Below are 24,411 nucleotides of genomic sequence, written 5' to 3' on the forward strand. Positions count from 1 at the left end.
TGTCACACAACAGTAACACGGTCTTTCCACCACCCTATTTTTTAAGTGGTGATTTAGATAATTGACCCCATTGTGTTTTCCCCCATAATACATAAGGTTCTCCGGGGACAGGGACCAGGGATGACTCATTTTGGCCTCCAGTCACTTCACTTCCTTCGTTCATTCCATTTACCAAGCGTCTGTCATCATTCACTCCACATGTATACCGACTATTCACTGCGCACCCACTATGTGCCCAGCGCTGTCAGACCTACGTTGAAGGAATGAGCAAGGCAGAGAGGTAGGAAGTCAGGAAGGCAGGCGGGAAGGAAAAAACCAGGGTCCTGGCCCCCCTCCCCGGGCCCGAGAGGGCCCCAACTGGCACCAGTGTCCCCTTCCACCCCCCACTTCCACCTTGGCCAGAAAACTGCCCTCTCTCCCGCCGTCCTGGGGCCCATCAGCGCTGTCACTGGAGAGGGAACTGGGTGCCAGTCCCAGCTTCGGAGGGTGGTGGCGCCCGGGGACCCGCCCCCAGCCGCCTGCGCTGGGCGAGGGGCGGTGACTCCCTCGCGCGGAGCCCCGCAGCCTCCGCCCCCCAGAGGGCGTGCGCCCCTCTGCGGCAGCTCCAGTGCGTGGGGTGGGGGTGGGGGGACCCCGGCCTCAGAGTTGCCCAAGACCCTGGGTGACTCCTCCCCGGGGACCCTCCCCTTCTGGGGCGCGTCATTCTCCCCACCCTGGGTCCCGACCCGGGCGGCTTCTCGCACGCCCTGGACAAGTCCCGGCCACCTGCTCCGGAGCCCCGGCGCCCGGGCGCCATCCGCGCGCGTCGGTGCGTGCGCCCAGGGCCCATGGAGCCGCCCGCCAGCAATGCCAGCTATGCCAGCTGCGAGAACGGTGGGTATAGGGCCAGGAAGGGGGGCGGGGCGGGGTAGGGGGAACCCGGGGGTCTGCGCTCCTTCCATTCCGCCTCCTTTCCTTCACATCCTCTCCTGCCAGGGGGGCCCCAAACCGAGGGGTGATGTGTGGAGTTGGGGTTGGGGAGGGAGGTCAGTCAGCACGAGTTGTCTCCCACCCAGTTCTCAGACCTAACTTGGGAAGGAGCAGGGGTTCTGGCTGACTTCCCCCATCTTGGGAGCTGGGGAGCTGAAGGGACAATGGGAGGAAGGGGCACACGTGGGGTAGGGAGGAGGGGGAAGCAGGCATTGATTGCAGTAGCTCCACCTAAAGGTGTGGGATCCCAGGTTTCTTTTAATGTAATACTTGCTTCAGATTTTGGTACCTACCCATGCCTAGCTATCTTCCTGGGGCCCACTAAAGACAGGTGAGGGTAGCTCCCCCCCCCAACCCCCTCCCCACCCCAAACCCACACACACCTTTTAGAAAAAGGTGGGAAAGAACAAGCCAGGAAAGGATAAGTCAAGACCCTTGGCTTTACATTGTCTTCTTGCCATTTCACTCCTAACACAACCCTGGAAGACAGGTCGATGTGATTGCCTTACTGGCTGGAGACAGAGATTCCGGGGCTCCGGAAAGTCTGATAGCTCAGGGTAATACAGTGGGGAAGTGGAATACAGAACGAGGGCTCTTGGATTCTGAAACCCATACTCACACCACTGTGCTCAACTCGCTCTCGCTGTGCCTGCTTTCTCACCTTTCTAAGCTGTGGGATACCCCTGTTGCTCTAACTTCTCTCTCCGGTGAAGCTTTCAAAGCCGGCCTGTTGGGTGTTGGCTCGCTCTGGTTTCCTGACCAACAAGGTAGCTCGTTTTCGGCCTCTCCTTCCCCCGGGGAAGAAGATGTTCCCCAGCCCGTGTATTCTGGAAGAGAAGCAGGAATGATGGGCCCAGCACCTGCTTGTCCGATGGCATCCTTCCCAGAACTGGGTTTCCTTTGGCCCTCAGCCCTCTCTTTTTCTTTTTATCCCTATGGGAGAACTTGGCTCAGTGTAGGGTGCTGTGCCCCTGGGGGCTTCAGGCCTCTCCAAAACAGCCAAACCCACAGTGGGGCCTCTGCTTCCACCTGCCGGAGGTGCACCTTCAGGAGGGCAGGAGATGGCGTGGGGACGGGCTTGACCTTCCCTTGGGAGTCGCCTTCCTTGGCCCACGACCTCCCAGGCTCTGGCTCATTTCCTGAGCGCAGGGAACTCCCAGGCTTGACTCTTGAGGAACAGGAGTGAGCAATCAGAACGAGTTTGATTAGGGGCCGAGAGGGCTTCTTGTTTCATCTTCTCTTGATTGTGACACTGATGTCAGAAAGACAGATCGCCCACTGCAAAGGACACAGAGGTGTCCCCTGGTGGGTTCCACACCCAGCTGCCACTGGGTGTGTGACACAACTTAGTACTTGCCCTTCTCGGGGCCTCAGTTTCCCCAGCTGAAAGAGGGCTAGATGGGCGCCCTCTAAGGACTGTTCCAGCTCGGCTGGTCCGTGCTTCTGTGCCAAGGAAGAAAGGTCAACATTGCCCTTATTTAGTGGCATCCACTAAGATGCCACTCTGGGGGCTGGGTATTCCAAAGCCAGAGCTGCTTGACTTTGAATTATTGCAGGATTGGTCCGAGGAGAAGTGCTTGGCCCAGGCTTACATCCCTGACACTGGATACGGGTCTTTATGACACCCAGTTAGAAAAAGACCTTCTACCACCAGAGGTCACAAATTCAAAAGCCTACAAGGGCTGAGTACGTAAAAAAAATATGGCCAAAGGAAGCCTGGTATGGACTCCGGGGCATGGCAAAGAGCATGTCCCGTCTAGGGCAGTGGTCGGCAAACTCATTAGTCAACAGAGCCAAATATCAACAGTACAACAATTGAAATTTCTTTTGAGAGCCAAATTTTTTAAACTTAAACTGTGTAGGAAGGTGCATTGTTATTAACTTAATTAGGGTACTCCTAAGCTGGCCGTTGCTATAAACGTCCTCAATCTGATTGAGGTACGTTCGCTGAGGTCAACCCCTTCCAACTCTCCCATCCACACTCGTCTTGTATACTTGTTTCATCTATCTCCTTTCGTTCATCCTCTCTGTATGTCCAAACCATCTCAACATACCTTTCTCAATCCTCGACACTAGATCTTCTTTCACTCCACAGCGTTCCCTGTCCGTGTGCACCTGCACATGGTATTTTGTGGAAGAGCCACACTCAAGGGGCCAAAGAGCCTCATGTGGCTCACGAGCCGCGGTTTGCCGACCACTGGTCTAGGGGGACAGCAGTGCTCCGCGGCAGCCAATTGTTACAGTGGGAAGGTCTGCCCCATAAGGTAACCAAGAGCTGCATTTTCATGAGAAGTCTCTTGATTTTTAAATGTTGGTAACAAATTCATATTTTAAAATAAACCTCAAGAGGCCAAATGAAACACCACCACCCCCTTGCTCCCTATTTTGAGGGGTGGTGGTGGTTGAGAGCATGGGCTTTGGTGGCAGGTAGGCTTGGGGTCCAATTCTGGTTTCACCAGTTTCCAGCAATGTAGCCTTAGGCAGGTTGCGGAACTTATCAGGGTCCCGATTTCACCAGCTAAAACCTTGGACGTGATCACTGTGCCATTTTCATGATGGGAAGGTCCATAGAAAGCCCAGAGCAGAGGGCCACGTGAACACTAGCAATGGAGGACCATTGGCTATGCTTTGTACTGTTCCTTGAACTTGGACAGCTTAGTTTTTTGACTAACAGTCTGCCCCTCAGGCCCAAGTTTGTCCTGTTGTCATCGTGCCAGAAGGGCAAGCAGAGATGGGCTGGCTCTGGGGCATGAGGGCGGATTCAGACTCACAGACTCTAGGACTTGGAAAGCAAAAGACAATCAGAATCTGAGCGGGATCCTAGTCCCTCTGAGGCTTAAAAATAAGCCCCCGCCACTGGCCACAAGCCCGGGAGGTCTCAGAAGTAAGGCCTGGGAATGGTCAGTTATAACCAACGGAACGCTCATATTTCATCATCCTCAGGCCTACAAAGGGCTGTGGGCTCTCTAACCTCACTGCCTTGTGTTACCTGTCAGGGTCTCCATTGTGGCTGGTTAGGGAGATGTAAGCGAGGAGGCCTCTGGGAGGGAGAATCCCGGTGTTATCCTGAGCCGCTGGAGGCCTGGAGGCTGGGAGGGGATTCCTGTGGAGGTGGGAGGTTGGATTCAAGGATAGCTCGGGGACTCTGCCGGTTGCTTGGGCATCAGAATAGCTGAGTGGCTGGGGTTCGGGAGTCCATCTGTGGTCTTGGGCGAGGTGCCTGACCTCTCAGGGCTTCCAAATCCGTGTCTGTGAAATGGGATTTAAAGACAGCACTTATGTGACAGGTGGTTATAAGCATTTGATGAGTTCATGCAGGCCTGGCGTAAGCTCCAGTGAATGCTAACTGCTGCTTTTAGGTGGGGGGCCTAGTGTGCGCATGGAGTCCTGCCATAGTTGAAGCATGGGGTCTGAAACGGTGGTCGATTCTAATATTCTTAAAGCGTGCCAATGTCCGCCTACATGACTCTCTCCCCCTGGTCTTCCCGCCTAGGTTCCCTGATCACCCTATACTGCTCCTCCCAGCAAGTCCTATGCCAGATCGTCGGTGACCTCAACCCCCAGGCGCCCAGCAATGTCACCTCTATCAGCTGGCACGAGAGATTCACGAAGAACTACAGCTTCTACGTCGGCCTGGGTCTGGCCTTCCTGTCCAGCTTCCTCATCGGCAGCAGCGTCATCCTCAAGAAGAAAGGCCTCCTGCGTCTGGTGGCCTCGGGGGCCACGCGGGCTGGTAGGCTCCTGGTGATGGGGGGGGGGGGGCAGGTAGAGATGAGGTGCTGGGCAGCTGTCCTGTGAACAGGACAGTCCTGTGAACCTCCCTTCACTGCAGCAGTTTGAGAGCCTGGCCTGTAAGGGTGCAAGAGGCTCACTGTCGACCCCATTGGGAATCCAGTCCACCACCAGGAGACCTTCGTTTATAATCCAATTTCCTGACATCCTCACGGTCAGTTAACCGGGGTGAAGAGAGGGAATAGTCTCAGGGCCAAGGCTCAGAAACCCCAGGTCTAGTCCCAATTTTATTTCTTATCAGCTGTATCATCATAGACAAGTCACAACTTCCCTTCAAAATGAGACTACAAATACCTCTGATGAAACAATGTCAGACACTACTGTGCCCTCACTTGCTAACATATTGACCCCTTTATGGGCTACACAAAATTGTAGAATCTCTGTCCACAGGGAGGTGCTTGTTTGGAAAATAAGACGTGTACCCATGAAACATTTCTTGAGAAATGGCATCATGTGTACAAGAATTTCCTCATTTAATCATCATTCACTGTGTACCTGCTGTGTGCCAGGTGCCACGTTGGACATGGGATGCAGTGCCTTTGTGGGGTATTGAATCTGGTGGGAGAGACAGACATGTAGTAGGCAGTTGTTTCATTGTGTGTTAAGTGATGGGGAAAATAGGATGCTATGGCAATATTTTGGAGGGGCATGTAAAGCCTGGGCTTTGGGGGTTAGGGGAGGTTTTCTGGAGAAGCAATTCAGAAGCTGAGACCTAAATAATGAAGTGATAACACGGTGGGGGGGGGGGGGCGGGGAGGATGTAGTGTTCCAGGCAGAAAGAACAGCATGTGTGAAGGCTCAGAGGTGAGAGAGCATGAGTGATGTTAGAAACTAAATGTAGTTCAGGATGGCTGGAGCATAGCCAGGGAAGAGATGGTGTTGGGGCCAGATCTTGACGGGTCTTGTAAACTGGGCTACAGAATTTGAATGTGATTGTAAGTGACTGAAATTTATGATGTGAGATGATTCCCGGTGGCTGGGTGGAGAATGGATTAGGGACAAGTTGGAAGACCAATTAGGGGAAAGAGACAACAGAACTTGGTCTGGGCCTGAGAGAGAGCAGTGGGCATGGAGACAAGTGGTGGAGTCCAGTTTTGAAGGTAGAACTTACTGGGTTTGATGTTGAAGGGGAGGGTAAGGACACTAGTCAAGGATGACACAGCTTTACGGTTTGAGCAACTGGGGAAATGAGGGTGCTGTTTTGAGAGATGAATAATGCAGGAGGAGCAGGTTTGTGGGAAGATGATGTGTTCAAGTTGGGACATGTTCAATTTAATTTTCTGCAATTTTAATATCTTCTGAGATTTCAAACCTTAGAATAAAATGCTTTCAGAGCTGTTAACTTTTTTGTGTGTATGTGTGAGAGATTTTAACTCCTTTAGGAACCTAAAGACCTTCTTAGGAAAATGGGAATTTACAAAAAAAATGACATGCAGTTTTGGATCTTCACAGAACCATCTTTAACCCAGGCATCATCATCATCATCATCATTGCTAATATTATTGAGTATTGACTATGGACCAGGCTCTGTGCCCACCATGTGAGCAAAGTAGACACAATTCCATTTTAGTGGGAGAAATGCCAGAAAATATACAGATCGATTCACATTATAGATGAGGAAGAAGAGCTGGGTGAGATGATAGAAAACCCCAAGGGGAAATCACAGAGATAAGGGTTCAGGGAGCAAGGTCTCAGAGGCAGCAGCACTCAGGCAGAGCCTATAGAGTGGGTGTAGATTCAGGCAAATATCCTTAAGGAGACTCTTCGAACACAGAAAAACATGTGCAAAGATCTTAAGGCCAAGCCCAGCAGGTGTGACTCAGTGGTTTAGCCTTGACCAATGAACCAGGAGGTCATGCAGTTCAATTTCTGGCAGGGCACATGCCCGGGTTGTGGGCTCTATTGCCAGTAGGGTGTGTGCAGGAGGCAGCTGATCAATGATTCTCTCTCATCGTTGATGTTTCTATTGCTCTCTCCCACACCCTCACTGAAATCAATATCTATATATATAAAAGCTTAAGCGACCGAACGATAGATCAACCAGTTTCTATGACATGCACTGACCACCAGGGGGCAGATGCTCAATGCAGGAGCTGCCCCCTGGTGGTTAATGTACTCCCACAGCCAACTTCCTGGGGCTGGCCAACCTCCCGAGGTCCCTCCCCCTGGCTGACCAGCCCCAATCGCCCTGATTGGGACTGGGCGAGACAGCCCCAATCAGCCCTGATCACCAGCCAGGCCGAGGGACCCCACCATGCACAAATTCGTGCACTGGGCCTCTAATATATATATAAATGATATATACAAAAGACTCATCATTTTTGAACAACTAAAATAAAGCTTCAGCAGCTAGATTGTAGTAAGAAGAGTGGCAGGAGATACCTTGGGAGAGGTGAGCAGGGTCAAAACTATGAACTTGTTCATAGTCTTTATCCTAAGAGTATTTGGGAGCCATTGACCAGCTATCAGCTGAGAATGACTAAATCATAGACCACTGGCTGCTATGAAAGGAATGGATTATAATGGGGCAAGAGAAGAGCCAGAGGAGGCTGCTGCCTCAACCCAGCCCAGAGGTGATGACAGTCCTGGGCGTTGGGTGGTGGCCATGGAGAGGACACATGTAAGATGCTTTTTGGAGACAGAATGAGCAGGATGGACTGGATGCAGAAGGTGGAGGGGTGGGAGGAGCCAAGGGATAAGCCTGGTTTCTGGCTTCAGCAACTAGGTACATGGAGGTGCCAGTTTCTGAGTTTCATTTGGTGGGTGGATGGGGAGCATGTAAAATCAAGAGTTCCATTTAGGACAGAGTTTGAGGTGCCTTCGAGAGATCCAAGAGATGTCAAATAAGCAACTGGATATACATCTGGGCTCAGAAGAAAGGATCGGGGCACATACATGAAATAGGGGCACACAGTATTTAAAATTTGGGGAATGGGTGAACTCACTAGGAAAGGGCCCAGAAGCAAGCGCGGAGAACTAACCACAGCTAACGTATCTTGAACCCTAGAGATTGTGGAACGAAGGCAGAGATAGAAACGGTGCCAGAGAAAGTGTGGCCAAGCTCTCCCTTTGTGTCCCTTTCTTTCTACAGTGGACGGAGGCTATGGCTACCTGAAGGACTCAATGTGGTGGGCCGGATTTCTCACCAGTAAGTAGGGGCTTTGCTATGAATGACAGTGACCTGTTGATGGCAGAGGCAGAGAGGAAAGGAAGGGTGGAGGGGATGTTTCTGTCTCTAAAGTATGAACGCAAGGCCCAGGTTTTCAGGGGGACGCCTGAGAGTCTTTGCAGGTAGAACATCTTACCTGCGTCTCAGGTCACTTTCTCAACCCCAAGTCGGTTTTTCATCCATGAAGCATCTGTTCCCAGAGAGGTTCGTACAGAGCTGGTCATGATAAAAGAGCAATTTCTCAACTTCCCCTGAAATATAGGGAGATATCATTGTCTGTTGATGTCTTTTGGGCTTCTCCGTGCAGAAGCTGGTGCTCCTGAGCCAGTTCCCCCATTCCACAGGCAATCTGTGGGTTCACGTGGACCAAGGCTGGTCTGCCACGTAAGGTTTGCTCAAATTTGCACGTTCTCACAGTTCCTCCACTTGCCACCCACCCTCTCTGGCTTTTAAGCCCTAATTCTTTCAGATGGAAAATTAGCCAGCTTTCCATTTATAATTCCCCATGTCAGATTTTGATTCCAGTGCTAGCCAGAGCGATCACATTTGTCATCTGCTTTCAAAGAGCAGACCCAGGTCATTCTCTTCCAGCAGAGAGACAGAAGAGGCATGACGGGAGTTTGCAAACGGGGGAGAATTTGGCCCTTGGAGAATGTCAGGCTTTCTAACCACCTGCCTCTCTGTTGTAAACCACCCACATTTCCTCTGGGAAAGATGACTCTGGATCAGTTGGTACCTGGAGAATTGATAACTGTAACTGTCTCTTTATTTGATAATTGACACCTTTTAGAACTTACCTTAAAGATACAGAGCAAATATGGGCGGTCCTTGAGACACACTTAACGATGCCTGGACAAGAAGCCAAGAGACCCCAACAATAAGACCATGTCTACCACAACCATGTCATGTGACTTTGAACTCTGGGCCTCGCTTCCCCATCTTTAACATGGAAAGATTTGATCAGGATGACCTGGGCCTGGCCTTCTGATCAGAGTCTCCAGGGAGAGCACATAAGGATCAGGAGTTTAAGGACTGCTGGTCTGGGATTCTGTGAATGGTCCAGCGCTGAGTGAAGCCGTCTCCACCCAGATTCATTTGGGCTGGAGATGGGGCATTGGAGCCTCTTTTCTCCCTTCATTTCCTAGTGGCTGCTGGAGAAATCGCCAACTTCGGGGCCTATGCATTCGCTCCTGCGACAGTCATCACACCTCTGGGAGCGCTGAGTGTCCTCATCAGGTTATTGCCACCTCTCTTGCTTTCCCTGGCTCTTTCCTATTTGCAGTTTGTTGAGGTCTGGAACTGCCAAGTGGGGTCAACTGCCACTTGCAACCAGGGACATGGATCGGTCCCAGCTCCCAGAGGAGGCATGATGCTATTCAGAGCTCTGGCTCCTGGAATTGCTTGCTGCCAGTGGCTCTAGCATCTCCTCTTCTCACCGGGCAATGGACGGGCAGGCCACGCCCAAACCCATGCCAACAGCCCAAACGTTTCACGTCAGTGTTTTGGTTCCCCAATAGGAGAAGCTTACAAATGAAAAGCATGAACCCAAGATGAACATTCCCTGAGTTCTCACCGTAGCTCTACCGCTTCACAGTTACGTTACCATGTGCAAGTCACTTAACCTCTCTAAGCCTCAGTTTCCCCACCTGCTAAATGGGGGTGCTAATAACACCTACCTGAAGGCATTGCCACAAGGACTAAATGAGATCATGCACAGAAAGTGCATAGTTAGCCTGGCATTGAAAAGTAACCATGGCTACCATATATGAACGGCTTACTACGAGCTAGATGTTCTAAATGGATTCCGTGTAGTAACTCATTTAGTCCTGACAGCATCCCTGCTAATAGTAGGGGAGACCTGAGGCCCAGAGAGGTGAAGCAACTTGGACAAGGTCACACAGGCCCTAAGAGGCTGAGCTGGGTTTCCCACCAGCAGTCTAATGTGAGTCTGGGTGCTCAGCCACTGTGCTGTGTTGCCTTGCAAACATTCACTAGTTTTAAAAATAACTAATACTCAATGTGTGTGCTTCCCATTGCCCTTTTCCTCCCGATCCACAAACACAGCTCCTCTGTGAGGGTCCTGTAGCCCCATTTGAAGCTGCCTCAAATTGTCTTAACCTTGGAGCCCTGGTAGATCCTAGCCACCCACACCCAGCATCTATGACTTCGCTGCTTCATTTTACCTCCTTGATGACAGCTTTGCAACATTTACACAGTCAAAAACAACAACTAGAGCTGTGACTCATCTTGCATAGTTGGCTGCTGTAGCAGCTGCCTATCTGATTCGTTTACAAATTCCCACCCCTGGGAAGTTGGGAGGGTCGGAAGTCCTCCTGTGTGTGACCTCTGCCCACGCGTAGGCACCAGGCTCTCTTGAACAGGCCGTGTGGATAGAACGTTTTTGGTCTTTTTAGAGGAGAGATGGGAGACATCCCAAGGAGCTTGGGCATTAATCCCCTCCAACTGGGCCTGGGTCAGAGGAACAGATTTTTACCTTAAATGCATGCTATCTTTGTAAAGAAACCAAAGCATGCTCCAGCGATTATATCGGTCTTGCCCGATTTCCCTCCCTTCTCCCTTCTTCCCTCACCTCTGCTGGCTCACCTGGAAGATGTGAGGGGAATGAAAATTACATCATCTAGGAACAGCAAGGAAGTGGGGGTTCTTTGCCCAGAGAAGAAAGAGGAGACTCCGGGAAGTTGTGAGAATTCTCTGCAGTGATGTGTAGAGGAAAACCCAGAGGCTTTATAATGAGACAGAACTGGAGCTCAGATCCTGGATCAGCTACTAACCAGTTGTATGACCTTTCCAAATTATTTTAACTTCCGTGAGACTCAGTTTTCTCATCTATATAATGGGGATAACATATGTTACTTCTCAAGGAGTCGTGAGATGCTAGTGAGATAGTAAATAAAAAGTTCCTAGTGTAATACGTAGTACATAACACAGGCCTGAGTCACAGGCCTAGAATTGTTATTGTGGTTGTTTATATTGATATACAAAAGGAAAAAGGAATAGATTTGTTCTGTATGGCTCACGAAATAGAAATGGAATAATGAGTACAAATTGCCAGAATTTTTGGCATATCATTAAAATGAGCCTACAGTGGATTCATTTGCCTTGTGAAGGGGTGAGCTGCTTGCCACCAGAGGGATACAAGCCCAGAGGTATACAAGTCCATTTGCAAAGACATGATCATCGGGGAATAAGTTAGACAAGAGTGCTTCGAAGGACTCTTCCAGATCTTCTGTTTTGGAATACTTCCAGTCTCTAGAGTGAAAGACACTCCCAGGCACGTCCTCAGCCCCGCCAGCACACACTGTAACCCTCAATCAGTGAGGGCTTTGGGGGAAAAGCTTCCCTGTGAGAGAGGAGTGCGTCCTCTGTTCTCGGGGAGCACTTGCGCAGACCCCGTTTCTCTCCTGGGCGCTGCCCAGGCCTGGCTGCCCCATGGCTTCCTCCCATTCCCACCCGCAGTGCCATCCTTTCCTCCTATTTCCTGGGAGAGAGTCTGAACCTGCTGGGGAAGCTGGGCTGTGTGATCTGTGTGACTGGCAGCACAGTGATGGTGATACACGCCCCCGAGGAGGAGAAGGTCACCACTGTCATTGAGATGGCTGCCAAGATGAAAGACACAGGTAGGCCCCAGGCCCCCCACCCACCCCGCAGCCCCTCTCCCTCCACCCCTGAGCAGGAAGGCCCTGGGGATCAAGTGGCAGGGCTGACTGGGATGGGAGCATCTCAGGTGCTGCCACCTGGAGGAGAAGGCAAGCTACAGAAAGTTGGCGGCTGGTGCTCAGGCCAGCTTATAGGTTTCCCAGCCTGATATATGCCCACCCCATTTATTCAGTGTGCAGTGTGTGCCAGGCACTGTGCTGAATGCTTTATCTGCATTGTCCAGGGGTGGGGAACGTCCAGCCCGAGGGCCGTGTAAGGCCTGTGAAAGCACTTGGTCCGGCCCTGCCAAAGCATGAGGGGTGAGTTAATGACATGTTTGACCAAAGAGAGCAGGCTCATTTTTAAGTGGATACTTTTGTCTGGCCCGAGAATAATGTTATAAATATCCAAATGGCCCTTGGCAGAAAGCAGGTCCCCCACCCCTGGCATGGTCTTTGTCAGTTGTGGCTGCTATAACAGAATACCGTAGACTGGCTGGCTTATAAACAACAGCAATTATTTCCCAAGGTTCCGGAGGCTGGAAAGTCCATGATGAAGGTGCTGGCAGACTGGGTGTCTGGCGAAAGCTGGCTTCCGGATTCATAGATAACCATCTCCCCACTGTGTCCCATGGGCGGAGGGGTCGAAGGAGCTCTCTCAGGTCCTTTAATAAGGATACTAACCCCATTCCTGAGGGCTCCATCCTCATGACCAATCACCTTCCAAAGGCCCCACCTCCAAATACCATCACTTTGGGGATTATGTTTCAACATATGAACTTGGGGGGACACATTCTGTCTTACAGCATACATTATCTCACTTAATCCTGTGAGGAAAGCTCTGTGGAAGGCCTTTTTTAAAAAAAAATCTTTATTGTTGAAAGTATTACATAGGTCCTCCTTCCCCCCCCTCCCCCGCCCCATTAACCTCTTCCAGCTCACTCTCTTCCCCCTGCCACCCTCACCACCCCGTCCATGTCCACGGGTTATGCACATATGCATACAAGTTCATTGGTTGATCTCCTCCCACCCACCCTCCCCAGGAAGGTCTTATTATTAGCCTTAGTTTACTACAGCCTTGGGGTCTCTGTGTCCCCCTCCCCGCTGAAGGGTACATCGTGTTTGCTGTGCTGCTGCTCGTCTTCTGCCTCATCCTCATCTTCGTCGTCGCCCCACGTTACGGACAAAGGAACATCCTCGTCTACATCGTCATCTGCTCTGTGATCGGGGCCTTCTCGGTGTCCGCTGTCAAGGGTCTGGGCATCACCATCAAGAACTTCTTCCAGGGGATGCCAGTCGTGCGGCACCCCCTCCCCTACATCCTGTCCCTCATCCTCGCCCTTTCGCTCAGCACTCAGGTCAACTTCCTCAACAGGGCGCTGGACATCTTCAATACCTCCCTGGTGTTCCCCATCTACTACGTGTTCTTCACCACCATCGTGGTCACCTCTTCCATCATCCTCTTCAAGGAGTGGCACAGCATGTCCACCGTGGACATCGTGGGCACCCTCTCGGGCTTCGTCACCATCATCCTGGGTGTGTTCATGCTTCATGCTTTCAGAGACCTGGACATGAGCCAGACACGCTTGCCCCACATGCACAAAACCCCCACCCCGGCCCCCGCCCCCGCCCCCGAGCCCACTGTCATTCGACTCGAAGACAAGAATGTCCTCGTGGACAATATAGAACTCTCCAGGACCCCCTCGCCAGAAGAGAAGCCCAAAGTATTTATCGTCCATTCTTAAAGCTCAGGGATCTCGAGTGAGGATGAGCCCCGTGGTACAGCCTGACTTCTCAGTGTGGGAAGTTATTTTCAGCACAGCTGTTACCCATGGGCTCTCTTTTCTGAGACATTCGTTGATACCTCATCGCTGTTTCCAGGAGGAAAACCCATACCCACTGAGTGGTGGGGACAGAACTTCCTGGAATCACAGCCTCAGTGACCAAACGCCCTGCTTACACTGTTGCCAGCAGGACCCCTGGACCTCCCTTCCCACGTGTTTCCTGGGTGCCATCTGTATGTGGGTGGGGAGAAGACAGAATCTGACCTGTTGAATGTAGCACTAAGGACTTCCCTGAGATGTTGGTCGGCAGGAAATCCTTTGCGCCATTCTCCTGAGACTGACTCGCCATTCCGCAGCCCAAAGATGAGGCTCAGAGAGCGATCGCCAGGCTTCCCTGTCCAGAGACACAGCTCATGAAAAATGCCTTGCTGCTTTCGCTGTTTCCTCTTTCTTTGGAGACAGAAGTAAGACCTCAACTGACCTTCTTACTGTGAAAGTCACCTGGTGTCTCAGGGAAATATTTCCACCAGCCCCACTCCCCAAGCACGCCAGTCGGAGGTCAGCATCTTTGTTCCCACGGCCTCCTCCCCCACGCCTGCCCCTTTCCTCTCTCCTTACATCTTAAGGAGTTCGTCACTGAGACATTCAGGCAGTTATCTCAGAACTGAACGCAAAGCGACAACCACCACAACAAAAGCTGCTTCACAGCCAAGCTCTGCTGGCCAAACCCAGCGTGTCCTTCTGCCTCAGAGAGCAGCAGTTGCACTGCTCTTAAATGTACCCTGTTGAGCTATTGGCAGATGCACTTTTCTTTTCATCGAGGAGTGAAACCAAATATGATTTGGAAGATGGGAAGAGTGAAGAGCAAAGTCAGGATTTGGCAGGAAGCAGCCAGCGGCTCCATGGAAACCAGGAGCTAACTTTTGTGTTTACTCTGGTGCCCAACCAATTCCCCAGGCAGAGAGGGCTCTGGGTAATTGCTGGGCTCCAGCCTTAAAGGCTTGGCCACTGGGACCAGCTTTGAACTTCAGTGACCAAGGAGAGTGTAGGCTTGGCACGGGAGCATCTGGCTGTTGACCAGGTGGCCACCAAGACCCCAGTTCCACTGATGAGCTGCCCACCTGGGAAGCAGCGTGTCATGGTGCTCCAACACCACCTGCTTTGGGGTCTGCCGGGTCCCCTCACACTTGGCCAGAGGCATTCACAAAACAGGAGCAGCTGGAGAGAGAGATACTTGATATCCTTCCCTGCAAGTCTGCTTTCCAGCTGCAGGAGAGTGGGAGTTGGTACAAGGACTACTGAATGGAGTCAAGTATCTGTAAAGAGGGAGGAGTTGACCCTCAGTCCCTGAGCTGGGGCAGCACCTCCCCTGAGAGCTCCCTGCTGCGCCCTGTGTTTACATACCACCCCCCAACCCCCCAGCGCAGCCAAGCCCAGGCCAGTCTCTTGCCGGCCTTGGAGCTCCCCAGGTGCAGCTGACCAACAGGCTGGCTTCCTGCACCTCCAGCCTCAAATCCCCAGTTGTTCAGGAATGGATTTCTGCCTGTAACTAAAATCAGTGCACCGTGTTGGATCTTGGGAAGAGCAGTAATCTGAGGGCCCTGAGAGTGTGGTCTGCAGGGTCAAGAATAAAGACCTTCGGGTGTGTTTACTTTAGACTTGCGTCTTAGCCTTCCTTGGACACGGAGCAATTAATTACCCTGGTGCCTCTAGTGCTGGGAAGACGGTCCCCGATCTCTGGAGGGTTGTGGCTTCCAAGGAAGTCCCTACAGCGCAAGGCTGACTAGGGAAGAGAGTCAGTAGAAGACACCCGAGCCCTTACAGCATGCTAAGAGCTTCACGTAAATTCTCTCTGTGTCCTCCAAAATCCTCAAGGCAGATATATTTTTATCCTCATCTTATAGATGAGGAAAGGGTCTCAGTCAGAGGTGAAGAAATGGGCCAAGGCCACACAGCCAGGAAGAGTCCACGTTGACATCTGGCTCCAAGCCCGCAGTCTTAACCCCCAGGCACAGTCTGATATTACTCTGCTCCTTTCTTCTGTGATCTGTGCTGTCACCGCCTCGGAGTACAGAGCGACCCACCATGGCCCGGTTGGATGTCCTAAGCACATAGCTGGGACTCATAAAAACTTGTATTGAATGAAGAACAGTACCATTCCAAATAGGCCTTCTTGGCCCAAACTCTCTTGGGGACCAGCTGTCAACCCAGAATAAGTCCTAATCGAACCCCATATTCAGCTCTGACATGGATGTCATCTCTGAGCACTTAGCCTGGGCCAGTCCCAGCTGGGCAGGTTCCCGCGGAGCACTTTGCTAATGAGCACGGCATTCTCGAGGCGGGAGTTATTCCCACTTGCATTAAAAGGAGACTCACTCAGGGCTCTGGAACGTACCCCCTCTCACACATCTAGCAAGCAGCACGGGCAGAATCTGAACCCAGGTCTGGACAGCCAGGCTCCGTGTCTGAACAGTGGTTGGCTTCGCTGATGGTGTTAGGCAGGCAGGGCTGTGGGGTGGTGGCTAATTTCATGAGCAGGCACTTTAGTAGGCAGGGCACTTGTGTTTGGCGCCTTTGATGTCCTTAGGCAAACTCAGCACGAGAAAAGTAGGATCAGAACCAAGGACCCTCCCAGGGCTGCTGTGAAGAACAAATGAGGTGAAGTAGCACTGCTGGGCAAGTACTCAGTAAATGCTTCCTGCTATCACGGTGATGCGGATCCTGTCTGTCTGAGAAGAGCCTCAAACTTGAAATGGGTCCAGTGAGGGAATGAGGGTGGGACCCCTACATGGATTGGGAAGCACTAATGGATGAGCTCTGGAGTCTGAAAGCACTACCCTCCCCGCCCCCCCCAGCCCCCGTGCCCACCCAGCCCAATAGACCAGAGCAAGTCCTCTCTCTTTGAAATGTAGGATCCTAGCAATTAAGATGAGAACAGAGGGTCTCAGCTGCCTCCTAAACTCATATCAGGGAACCCCAGGGTCATTCATGCCTTTCCTGACCCAGAACCTAATTAAACTAGACCAGCCTATGTCCAAGTGCAGACAAACAGCCCCTTCGACTGGGCTGGGACTGCCCAAGGCCTGTGTACGGCTCAGCTTCTCCCATGAAGGCTGCGGGCTGTGGTCTCTGTGGGCACTCTCCCGAGGAGTCCTCTGGCAACAGATCCTCTCCAGGCTGAGCAGCAGGACATCCAAACAAACCAACAAGGAATAGCCAAACCAGACACTTCAAATGACAGTTTAGTTTAATTAAATACAAACAAGGGGAAAAGGCACCATGGCCCATTCAAGTATTTTGCATAGATGTACAAATACTGTAAACAATTACTAGGTGGACGAGAGAGAAGATGATCTGTTTCCTATGAACAATCTCCCATATAAAAGAAAATTCACATTGCCCTGGATCGCAGACTCACACACGCACACACAGTGGATGGTGTGAGAGGATGTGGGGAAGGGGAGCTTTGGGGGCGCCTGGCTTAGATTCTGCAGAACCCCGCTTAGCACCTTTCTAGTCGGCATACCCGTGGCTTCCTGGGGTGTCCAGCAGAGCTATTGTACACGCAGTTCACACAGTCGCTGACTGCAGAACTCGTCCCCAATTTAAATATGCAGGTCTGCCATTCCCTCTGCCAAACACGAATTCGGACCTGGGTAAGGGGAGGCTGTATTCGAAAGGATTATTTCAAGAGGCAGCAAGGGCGGTGGGGCCAGGGGCTGCTGCAATCCCGAGAGACCTGTGAGCGGCTCAGAGCTGCGGCAGAAAGGGCTTTCCTTTTATAGGGAGAAGTAAACAGGGCCAAAGAGAACCCAGGCCGGCAGGTACTTCCCACCTGGAGCCCGCGCCTGGCCTGCCGCTCCCACCCAGACAGGCAGGGAGCCAGGCGCTGTCTCCCTGAGGTCCCCTGAGGTTTACATTTCAGAGATGGCTCCCAGGCTCGTAAGGAAAACATTTCCAAGGTTGTGAAACTGGCAGAAGGCTGAATTAGCTTTAAAAAAGATTTATACACAGCTCCATCTGAACAAAGCACTGGTTAACTCAGTCCACGAAACCTTAGCTCCGCTCCTCTCCTCCCCATGGGACTCAGAACCTGGACTCACTCTTGGCCCAACATACAGCCCCTCCCCCAAAAGGCCGAGCACAAGATGGTCCCTGAATACACCTCTTTCTCGGCAAGTTCACTCCTCCCTGCGAAAAGGCCTCTTTCTTCTGGAGCTCTGGGAGGTGGGCAGCCCTGGCAGCAGCTTGCATGAGCATTCTCCCGGCTGAAATATTCCCTTTCCCCGTCTAGCAATGATCCTTTCAAATACAGCCCCTCCTTCCTTGAGTCCGGATTTATCTTTGCAGCACATGGGCACAGGCGGGAAAGGGGCAGGGCATGGCCGCTTCTGCTCCTGGGCAGCCACCGTGGCCTGCCAGAGTGGCGACACCTGGCCCCATACACAGAGCCCGGAGTGAAACAGCCAAGAGAACCGGCTGCCAAAAGTCTATCAGATTTAAAAAATTCTACCATCTTCCAGTTCACAGTACAATTTTATGGGATGGAGGTGGTAATCATGGAAAACAAAAACAAAACAAAACAAAAACAAGAAGCAACAACCCGGATCTCTTTGGGTTCTGTTTCCAGGGAGAGTGGACTTCGGGTTCAAAAGGCTCACGCAGCCACAGGGCGGGGGCATTTCCCCTGCAGGGCCATCTGCCCCTGACGCCAGGGAGAAAGGCTGGACACGCCACAGGAGAGCCTGTGAGCCACGGGTGGCTTCAGGGTGATTTTTTTTTTTAGGGGGTTGTTCTTTACATTTCTGGCACCCAGCATTGAGGCCTGGACGTTTGCAGTACCACACTCCAATGACAGGCTGCCCCCTGACTTAATCAACAGCAAGGAAGGCAGAAATTGGCGATGGGGGGCCACCAGGGCCCATGTCAGGGAGACGGGGCATGAACATCATGACTACCTGAGGGAAGAGACCCCATTTCCCTGAGACCTTTCTAAACCCACCGATGTGTGTCCCCAGGTGCAGGTCCCAAATCTCCCACTTGCCTGCGAACCCAATTTATTGAGCACCTGTCGTGTGCAGAGAACTGTAAGGGGTGGGGGTGGGGGTGGGGGGAGAGCTCAAGTCTTTTCCGTGCACTGAGGTTTCCAAGAGCACCTTCCCGGGGGTGGCAGTCCCAGAGAACATTCCGGGGACAAGTGGTCCAACCGTGCAGAGCACCACACAGCCCTCCCTCCTGCTCCGGGGAGGGCAGGGCTCTCTGAGCGGCGTCTGAGGCTGCTCTGAGTTCTCTCCGTGAGGGCAGGTAAGGCAGTGACCAGAGAGAACGCAAGGAAGTAGAGCCTAAACAGCCTGGCTGGCCCCAGCTCAGACTCTCTTCCTTCGAGATGGCCGATGGCGGCTTCTTAGGCACCTCCAGAGACAGGGCTGCTCTGTCGAGGGCCGTGACCAGACCTAGGCACAGACTGGGGTTCCTAGGACGTCTGCTCCCTAGGTCACTGCACCCGCTGCCGTCCCTGCCCCCTAGGGACCTTGCTTAGGCTTAGGTCAGGGAGTAAGGGGGAGACACCTTGCTGAGGTTATAAAACACAATGGAAAACAAAGCCACGCCCCCACAGCCAGGGCCCGAGTCCACTTTGGTCAACACCCGTGAGAACCGATGGCACGCACCCTCGGGCAGGACACAAGCACCAGGTCCCCAGGAAGTCAGCACTGCGGTGGGTCCACTCCCCGCAGCACCTCACACGGGGCGGGTCCAAGCGGGGAAAAGCGTGGGGCACTTAGAAAGTGCAGAAGACAATGGCTATCAAGAATGATCGTGAGTCAGGCGTCTAAACCTTTGGCATTACGGCTCAGGGGAGGCCTGGTGCTCCCCCTGCTGTCGACACTGCCTACAACTAGTACCTGTCTGAGTCAGAGAGACCCGAGAAATAAGGGGATGGGGGATGTGGGGTGTGGGAGGGCAGAGGAGGGAACTGGACTTGTTCCCGTGTGGACGCAGAGCCAGAAGCTGTGACGCCCGCCAAGCCCGGGCAGGGACACAGCAGCGGCTGGTTTGACCCTCTGTCTCAGAGCTACGAAGGATGGGGAAGTGCCCGGCCTCCGTCCAGCCGGGGACCTTCAGGAAGACAAGCGCTGGCAAGCTCCCATGCACACCTTCCGCCAAGGGACGAGGATGGACGGCTCCTCCGCGCGAAGTCCTGACCTGAAGGGCTGAGGGGACCTTTCCCAGCCGGGCTCCTCAGCGCAGACAGCCCGGGCCTGGGCACCTGTGCGGTGAGGGGCCAGCTGAAGGGAGCTTGGAGAGGCCGCCATTCATCCTCTCCCCCCGGGCTGTGTATTGCACAAAACAACTCTGGGATGCCGTTGGATGGTGGGGACTCTGGGCCTGAGAGGAGGCTGGGAGGCAATGAGTCAAGAAGGAGGTTTTCGGAGATGCGGTGGTCCGGGAGGAGGGGCTTGGAGGCGGCCAGGCGGCTTCCAGACTGTGGTGCTGAGTCCCGGGAAAGGGAGCAGCCCCTAGACAGGTCTAGATTCTTGAGTTAGTCATCCACCCAGCCCTCTGCGCTGTGTAGTCAGGAAACTGTGGAAAGAGAGGGAGGGGAGGGAGAGAAGCGTCAGCTACCTGCGATCGGTGGTGTCCTCTGGGGTGTGGACAGGTCGGACGCGGACAGCCGGTCAGTGAGAGGAATGGTTTCCCGTGACATCAACTCTGCATGCTGGCGCCCCACCCCGTGCTGACAAGCCATCTCCCTTCCTCCCCGCAAAGCTGCAGCTCAGTCCACAGATTTCCCGGGGCCCCTGGGAACACAGGGAGTCAGCCAGCTTCCTCCCCTCCCCTGTGCTCCTAGGCCTGGCAGCCGGAGAGCCGGTCAGCCCAGGGAAGCGGGAAGAGGAGTCACTGTGCACATGCTACCAGGGCCGGCAGTCTGCATCCGTGAACTGCCTTGGCCTCCATGGCAGCCCGGGGAAAGGGAACAGGCTCAGGAGGGTGACTTGCTCAGGGCCACCCAGCCAGTCGGGTGCAGATCCAGGTGTGGAGCCATCAAGAGCTCAGGCTCCTAAGCATCACTTTCCACACGAAACAAAAAGACCCCTGTCCCCCATTTAAGGGACAGTCACACAGGCACCGAGAAACACTAAGCTTTAGTCCCTGGCCTCGGTTCGGGAGCTCAGCCCTCCAACAGGAAGCGTGGACTCAGTGTTTTCTCGATCACACTCTTGCCCCCGGGACCCTCTGGCTTCCGCTTTGACCTTGAGGGCTTCTGCAGACTCACCTTTGGGGCAGGGGTTAACAGAGGCCAGGACTGCTGAGGGCGGCCCGCAGCGGTGGGTGGCAGGATGGCGGCACCGCCGGGCCTGGGGACGTTCTTGCGGCCTGGCACGGGGTTTGCCGGGAGCGCCTTCTGAGGTGGCCGAGGCCTGGAGATATCCTGGGGAGAAAGCCACAAGCCTCACTCACAGCCCGGGGGGCCTGTTCAGAAGAAAACCTTCCCGTTATACGGAGCAGAGTCAGGTGTAAGGGGATATGCTCTCCTGTGCGGAGCCGTGTAAGAAGCTGCCTGCAGCTGTGTGTTAACGCTCAGGAAAAAGCCTGGAGAGCAAGTCGGTGGCACCTACGAACACGAGAAAGAACCATTCTCCGACCAAGCCCTTCCACTTCGTGTGACCGCCTGCACAGGTGCACAAAAGTGAGATGACGAGGACGGTCCTTACAGCACATACGTGACAGCAAAAGAAACTATAAATGACCATAATTTCCATCGGTAGACAACTATGACTACATTTATACAGTGGCATATACAGTGACACAGGATGCAGCATTTAAAAGGAATGAAGTAGGCTGATATGTGCTAATGTCGACAGATGACCAAGAGTCACTGAGAGCTGCATAAGCTACAGAGGCAAATTCACGTAAAACCTGCCACCACGGCCTCTCACCCATCCCCGGGGTAAATACAACTGTACGGAAGAAAGCCAGGAAGGACACAGACCACGCTGATAACTGAGGTTAGGGATGGTGTGTGAGCGCGGAGGGCGTTCACCCAGGAGAACATGTAATTTTTTCCGCAAGAGCATATATGTGTACCATTTGTGCAAATAAAAATAAAGTGGAAAAATGACTGGTTGGCTATGGGGGGCACAATGAATAGGAATTCTTTCTTCTCTGCTTTTATGTTAGCTTCATGTTTTATCACCTTCTCAATAAGGCCGTCCCAGACCATCTTATTTAAAATTAACACCCTGCCCCTGGTGCCACCCCCCTGCTCAGTGCCTTGGGGTGAGGCTGACACCATCTTCATTCAACAAGCCTCCAGTGTGGGGGTCACAGTGTGGGGGTCACAGGGACAGCTGTCTCATCAGACTGCTCCCTCCGTCTCTCCTCCCGCACCTCTGTACTCCCTCCACACCCTGTCGCTTGCCTTGCTTTCTCCCTTCTTGCTCCCTTTCCCTCCTGCACCCTCTCTGTTATAGGCTGAACTGTGCCCCTTCAAATCCATATGTTGCAGCCCTTACCCCCAGTACCTCAGAATAGAACTGTGTTTGGAGAGAGGGCCTTTAAAAGGGTGATTAAGTTAAAAACGAGGCCCTGATTCAATCCCCCGGGTGTCCTCAGCAGAGGCCATCGGACACAGGGATATTGGGGCACACATGCATGAAGGAAGGACATACGAGGACATGGGAGAAGCCAAGGAGAGAGGCCGAAGATGAAACCAAATCTACTGACACCTGAATCATGGACTTGTAGCCTCTAGACCAGCTGTGGGCAAACTACGGCCCGCGGGCCGAATCCGGCCCATTTGAAATGAATAAAACAAAAAAAAAAAAAAAAAAGACCGTACCCTTTTATGTAATGATGTTAACTTTGAATTTATATTAGTTCACACAAACACTCCATCCATGCTTTTGTTCCGGCCCTCCGGTCCAGTTTAAGAACCCATTGTGGCCCTCGAGTCAAAAAGTTTGCCCACGGCTGCTCTAGACTGTGAGAAAGTAGATTCCTGTTGTTCAGGCCACTGGCCTGTGATGTTTGCTATGGCTGCCCAAGCAGACTCATGCGCTCTCATCTCCTCCCCTCCCCTCTCTGCCAGGCTTTCCCCTCCCTCCCTGTCCACACAGCTTCTCCCACCCGTTTCAGCTTATCAGAGAACCAAACCGGTGCTCTGATCTCTGCCAAATGGTGACACTGCCTGTGCCCCATGGGCCCCCTGAGACCTGGTGCCAACACCAGTCCAGGTTCAGAGACAGGCTGGGTCCCCGTGACGCCCTCTGGACTGTGCCCAAGAAAAGCAGTCCCAGGAGGAAAATAAGCAAATCTCCACGGTGGGGTCACACCCAAAATACAGTTTGGCTCGGAAGGCCGGCCACCGCCCTGGAAACATCTGGGTCTGCCTGCGGGAACTTCTGCCAGGAGGTACAGTTGCAGCCGCAGAACACAGGCGCTGGGTAAACAGGCAGCGGGCCGGGCGGCTCGGCTTCCGAAGGGCACCCGTGGGAGTAGAGCCCCCCACAGCCTCCTGCCCCCGACCGGCCCCCATGAGCCAGGCGTCACAGCACACCCCTCCTCGGGCTTCCTGACTAGTGGATGGCACCCATGGGTACAATTTGGTGGGGTAATTACAAAGGTGAGGGAAGTCTGGGGCTGCCACATTCAGGTTTCCGGGGTCAGAGGAGGCTTCTTAGGAGAGGTGGCATCTGAGGGGAGACCTGAGGATGAAAAGGAGCTGGGCATTCAGCAGAGGAAACAGCCTTTGCAAAGACCTAGAGAAGGGAAGACGACGGCAGGGAACTGGGAGAAGTAACTTTGGGGTGGAAGGTGGGTGGGCAGTGACTTGTCATAAAATAGGCCACCCAGGGAGGAACTCCTCTGTGGTTTAGGGGCTGCCTGGGAGCATATTTCCCCAGACTCTTCACTCTGACCCTGTAGTTACCAAAATGCAGAAAAGGCAGTCAGCTCAGACTTAGCGAGCTCCCCCTTCCCAGCCTCAGTCACCCTCCATGGCCAGAGGCCTTAAAAGCAATGTCCCCAGCTTTTGGCTGAGCATCCACTTACCTGGGAGACGATGCAATGTGGTGCGGGGGGCATTGGCCGGCTTGGGGGCGGCCTCCGGGCTGACTCCTTCCGCTCTACTTGGGGTCCAGCCCCAGGGGGGTTCCTAGGAGTCCTGAGGAGGTGTGCTGGCAATGGCACAGATGGGGAGCTGCCTTGCAGATAGTCCGGAGGGGGCACAGGAGGCTTCCGTGGGGGTTCAGGGGTGTTAATCACCTGTATGGATAAGACAAGGAACGTCTAAGACAGCAGTTCTCAACATGTGGGTTGCGACCCCTTTGGGGGTCGAACGACCCTTTCACAGGGGTTGCCTAAGACCATCGGAAAACACATATATAATTACATATTGTTTTTGTGATTAATCACTATGCTTTAATTATGTTCAATTTATAACAATGAAAATACATCCTGCATATCAGATATTTACATGACGATTCATAACAGTAGCAAAATTACAGTTATGAAGAAGCAACGAAAATAATTTTATGGTTGGGGGTCACCACAACATGAGGAACTGTATAAAAGGGTCGCGGTGTTAGGAAGGTTGAGAACCACTGGTCTAAAACAAAGGAACTCTTAATGCACTTAAAAACTCAGGGAGCCCTTGTGAGATGACCAGAGGCTGAGGGAGAACTGGGTGACTTCTTAAATCCGTGGGATCCCAGAGGCCAGATGTAACCTTTCAAGTCACTAGGAGTTTTTATTATCAATTTCATAAACCACAGAGGCTATTAGGAAAACCCAGCAGGGTCCCGATGGTGAAGGAAAAGCAGCGAAGTTCAAGGTGCAAAGTCCTTACCTTTCGCTTGCCCTGGGGGGTCTGCAACTTGAATGTTGGGTTGGCATGTCCAGTTCCACTGTTCTGAGACACCCTGAAGGGACAACTGGTAACAAGGATTGGGGGGAGAAGAAATGGGGGTGATTATGGAAGGTCAGTGCCTGAGTTCCCTCTCACCTGAGCATGGCCAATAAACAGCTAAATCCTCCCCAA

General features: G+C 52.9%; 2 protein-coding genes across 5 annotated transcripts in view; one reads left to right on the forward strand and one right to left on the reverse strand.

The window, feature by feature from the left end:
• Nucleotides 1-536: 536 nt before the first annotated feature.
• On the forward strand, nucleotides 537-15,026 carry NIPAL4 (NIPA like domain containing 4). 3 transcript variants are annotated; one of them, XM_059699065.1, is made up of 6 exons: nucleotides 537-873; nucleotides 4,463-4,702; nucleotides 7,853-7,909; nucleotides 9,076-9,166; nucleotides 11,408-11,568; nucleotides 12,697-15,026. In XM_059699065.1, the coding sequence occupies exons 1-6, from the start codon at nucleotides 828-830 to the stop codon at nucleotides 13,329-13,331; spliced, it is 1,230 nt and encodes a 409-aa protein (XP_059555048.1). In that variant the 5' UTR covers nucleotides 537-827; the 3' UTR covers nucleotides 13,332-15,026. The 3 variants fall into 3 exon arrangements, with proteins under 3 accessions (XP_059555048.1, XP_059555045.1, XP_059555046.1); XM_059699062.1 differs by lacking the exon at nucleotides 9,076-9,166 and adding an exon at nucleotides 6,214-6,301 and having other exon boundaries at nucleotides 574-873; XM_059699063.1 differs by lacking the exon at nucleotides 7,853-7,909 and having other exon boundaries at nucleotides 574-873.
• Nucleotides 15,027-16,599: 1,573 nt separating this feature from the next.
• The window catches only part of ADAM19 (ADAM metallopeptidase domain 19), an 84,216-nt gene continuing 76,404 nt past the window's right edge, over nucleotides 16,600-24,411 (reverse strand). For both annotated transcript variants that reach the window (XM_059699061.1, XM_059699060.1), the window contains exons 20-23: nucleotides 24,220-24,304; nucleotides 23,424-23,636; nucleotides 20,647-20,802; nucleotides 16,600-19,952 (exon numbers count right to left, since the gene is read on the reverse strand). In XM_059699061.1, coding sequence (XP_059555044.1) covers nucleotides 19,899-19,952; nucleotides 20,647-20,802; nucleotides 23,424-23,636; nucleotides 24,220-24,304 — 508 coding nt within the window. In that variant the 3' untranslated portion in view covers nucleotides 16,600-19,898. The remainder of the gene's footprint in view (nucleotides 19,953-20,646; nucleotides 20,803-23,423; nucleotides 23,637-24,219; nucleotides 24,305-24,411) is intronic.

The sequence above is a fragment of the Myotis daubentonii genome, chromosome 5 (assembly GCF_963259705.1).
Source record: "Myotis daubentonii chromosome 5, mMyoDau2.1, whole genome shotgun sequence".
Classification (NCBI taxonomy): Eukaryota; Metazoa; Chordata; class Mammalia; order Chiroptera; family Vespertilionidae; genus Myotis; species Myotis daubentonii.

Excerpts from the sequence above, each read along its gene's own strand:
- NIPAL4 (XM_059699065.1), top strand. The coding sequence starts at position 828 with ATGGAGCCGCCCGCCAGCAATGCCAGCTATGCCAGCTGCGAGAACG. Across the intron at positions 4,703-7,852 it reads CTCGGGGGCCACGCGGGCTG|TGGACGGAGGCTATGGCTAC; the intron begins GTAGGCTCCTGG and ends TTCTTTCTACAG. Across the intron at positions 9,167-11,407 it reads GCGCTGAGTGTCCTCATCAG|TGCCATCCTTTCCTCCTATT; the intron begins GTTATTGCCACC and ends TCCCACCCGCAG.